This window comes from Phalaenopsis equestris, unplaced genomic scaffold (genome assembly GCF_001263595.1).
Source record: "Phalaenopsis equestris unplaced genomic scaffold, ASM126359v1 Scaffold000002, whole genome shotgun sequence".
Lineage (NCBI taxonomy): Eukaryota > Viridiplantae > Streptophyta > Magnoliopsida > Asparagales > Orchidaceae > Phalaenopsis > Phalaenopsis equestris.
The window spans coordinates 62,897,893-62,900,940 of NW_018164444.1; the positions used below are offsets into that span (position 1 = coordinate 62,897,893).

General features: G+C 36.6%; 1 protein-coding gene across 1 annotated transcript; it reads left to right on the top strand.

The window, feature by feature from the left end:
* Window positions 1-582: 582 nt before the first annotated feature.
* On the top strand, window positions 583-1,597 carry LOC110038715 (myb-related protein 308-like). Its single transcript, XM_020743613.1, has 2 exons — window positions 583-956; window positions 1,050-1,597. Exons 1-2 carry the CDS (start codon window positions 694-696, stop codon window positions 1,534-1,536), a joined length of 750 nt encoding a protein of 249 aa, XP_020599272.1. The 5' UTR covers window positions 583-693; the 3' UTR covers window positions 1,537-1,597.
* Window positions 1,598-3,048: the final 1,451 nt, after the last annotated feature.

Here is a 3,048-nt window from a genome sequence, read left to right on the forward strand (position 1 = left end):
AGTTTTTACACATACTACCAAATATATAACGATATAAAACTTAAAATTCTAATCTTAAACCCAAGTTTTTGGAACAATGATGAAAAATTTTATTTGGATATGTTGTTCACCAAAGGCCTTTACATAAAATTCGAATAATAAACTGTGCATTTCAACTGAACGGATCATCGTGGTTGTCAAGACACGTCACCTTGCATTTCACGTGGTCGAATTATCGCCGCTGTCAAAACAGATAAACACCAAACAAAATATATTCTCTCATTTTACATCCACTATACACAAAAATTGGTGCACCAAACACACAATATATATATAATTCGATCCTACTCTTCCATACACACCAAACGGTCCAAACTTAGAACAAAGCAACACCTGATTTATGCTCCATCTTCCAACTCCAAATAATTAGTTACCCCATCCTCATACCTAACATAGTTCTAATTAACATATATCATGATTATGTCTCTTAAATTTTTCCAAACAGGTAACATGGGCTGATGTCATTTGTACCAAGAGCCTACAATGCAACCACCCTCCCTCAACCTTTTTCTCACCAACTCGCTTCTAGAAGTCCCAGAGTTTTAACTTCCACCTCCTTTCTCCCCAAAGGGTCAAACTCTTATATATCTTCCAAACTCCTCCATTCTTGCTCCAGAGCTGCAAGTAATTGAAGAAGATAGGTAATCAGGATCCATGGGGAGATCTCCTTGTTGCGAGAAAGCTCACACCAACAAGGGAGCATGGACCAAGGAAGAAGACGAGCGCCTCACCGCACACATCAAGGCTCACGGTGAGGGCTGTTGGCGTTCCCTCCCCAAGGCCGCCGGTCTTCTTCGTTGTGGCAAAAGCTGCCGCCTTCGATGGATCAATTACCTCCGTCCCGATCTCAAAAGAGGGAACTTTACGGAAGAAGAAGATGAGCTCATCATCAAACTCCACAGTCTGTTGGGCAACAAGTTAGTGTCTTTTGATCTCTAAGTCCATTTTCGCTTCAGTTTAATCGCGAAAGGTGAAGTTTTTATGTTTGAGGTTTTTGATTGTTGATGCAGATGGTCTCTGATAGCTGCGAGGTTACCGGGGAGAACCGATAACGAGATAAAGAACTACTGGAACACGCATATCAGGCGGAAGTTGATGAGCAGTGGGATAGACCCTGCAACTCACCGGCCTCTGCTGGAGCAACAGGGGAAGACGACGATATCCTTCATTAAAGCAGAGGAGAAAGGTGTGGAGTTTGAGGGGAGAGGGGAAGGGAAGAAAAGTGGCGGTGAAGAGATGTCTGTAAGGCTTCAGCGGCGGCCGGAGGGAGAGAAGAAGAAGTGGAGATGTCCTGATTTGAATTTAGAGTTATGCATCAGTACTCCTCCTTCACAAATGCAGCAAGTTTTGTGTCAGGAAACTGCGAAGAACGAAGAATTGAGGCTTTGCTTTAACTGTAGATTGGGCGTGAAGAGGAGCTCAGAGTGCAAGTGTGGTGGCAGTTTTCTTGGTCTCAGCAGTGGTGTGCTGGATTACAGAAGTCTGGAGAGTAATTGAGAGAGTTTTCATATAGTTATTTAATTTGTTTCTTTCTTTTCTTTTTTTTTTTCTTAGAAATGGTGGGATTAGTGAGATTTATGCTGTATTAATGCTGTAATTTAGCACTAATTAGTATTTTCCTCCCTTCTTTGCATGCAGTCATCCTTCTATCTGATTTTGTAGTTTGTATAATTATTGACATATGTAATTAGATACTATATCATATCATCTAAATAATCTTCTTCTTTTCAGAAAATATTACATATTTTGTAAGTATGAGCAGAAATAATATTTAAATTTAAATTAAATTATAATGACATGGTCACCTATTTCACTTTTTCTCCACACATATGCTAAATTCTGAGGGCAAATTAAAGTTTTTTTTTCACTTTATTTTCTTAAAAAAATAATAATTAATAATGAATTCTCATCAACTTTAATAAGTTTTTTTATATATATATATATAATTTGTGTGGCTAAGTGGACTGAATGCATGTGAGAAAATGGATAAGAACAATGGAGAAGAGAAAAGGCCAAATAAATAAATAAAAAGAAATTAGGAGGGTAGGTAGCAAGGTATCACATGTCTCAAAATGAGGCTTACTTCATAAAATTTCTATGGAGGTTTCTATCCATAGGACTATCATGAAAACAGCATAGCATTAGTTGCAATTTGGCACATGATGAATCAGGTAGGTAGAGGGTAGTTGTAACCAAAACTTAATTTAATGAGATGCATATGGATTAATATTGTATTTTCATAATTATCTATCTATCTATATATATATATATACATATATATGCATGGATTATGTGGTAGGTACTCAATTATTGGGCACAAGCTAGAGAGAATCATTGAAATTCCTATATGGGATGTTTTTCTCTTGAAAATTGAGTGATCCATGTTCACATGGGTCCTTTGCTTCTTAACTCAAGCATATGTGTACCAAATTAATATTTTTCTATGAAGAATATTTCAAAAATTTTATCTTTAATTTATTGCGCATGATTGATTGAATATATCAATATATATATATTATTAATCTAATCATTTTATAATATGTTTGTTAGATAGGATATTGTTCTCTAATAATGTCTTGCTTGTTAAATCTTTCAGTTTTGTATATGTTGTGGTGGAGTAAAACAATTTATTTAATCGAAATTTAAGTTTTTACTTGAAATGATTGAAAATAGAATTTTTTTACTATTGAAAATATCAAATGGGCTATATATACGAGCCTCCAACCACTTCTAATGTGTCAAATATTTCGAGTACCACCCTTATCAAGGCTCAGAGAGAGATTCGAACACCCGACCTGAGGGGTCTTACACCAAGGATTCCAACCAACAAACCGAGGTAAAGACTCTTTCAGCGGAGTGAGGGGTCCGGGTTATTTATTTATTATTTTGGTAAAAGACATTTCTGCGCAGGAGGAGATGCGCCTAACTATTAAGGAGCGTTTATTCTGTGTGAATACCACACCCAAGTCTACGTGCGGTGTCCAATTAAAACGTGAAACATGAAACTGC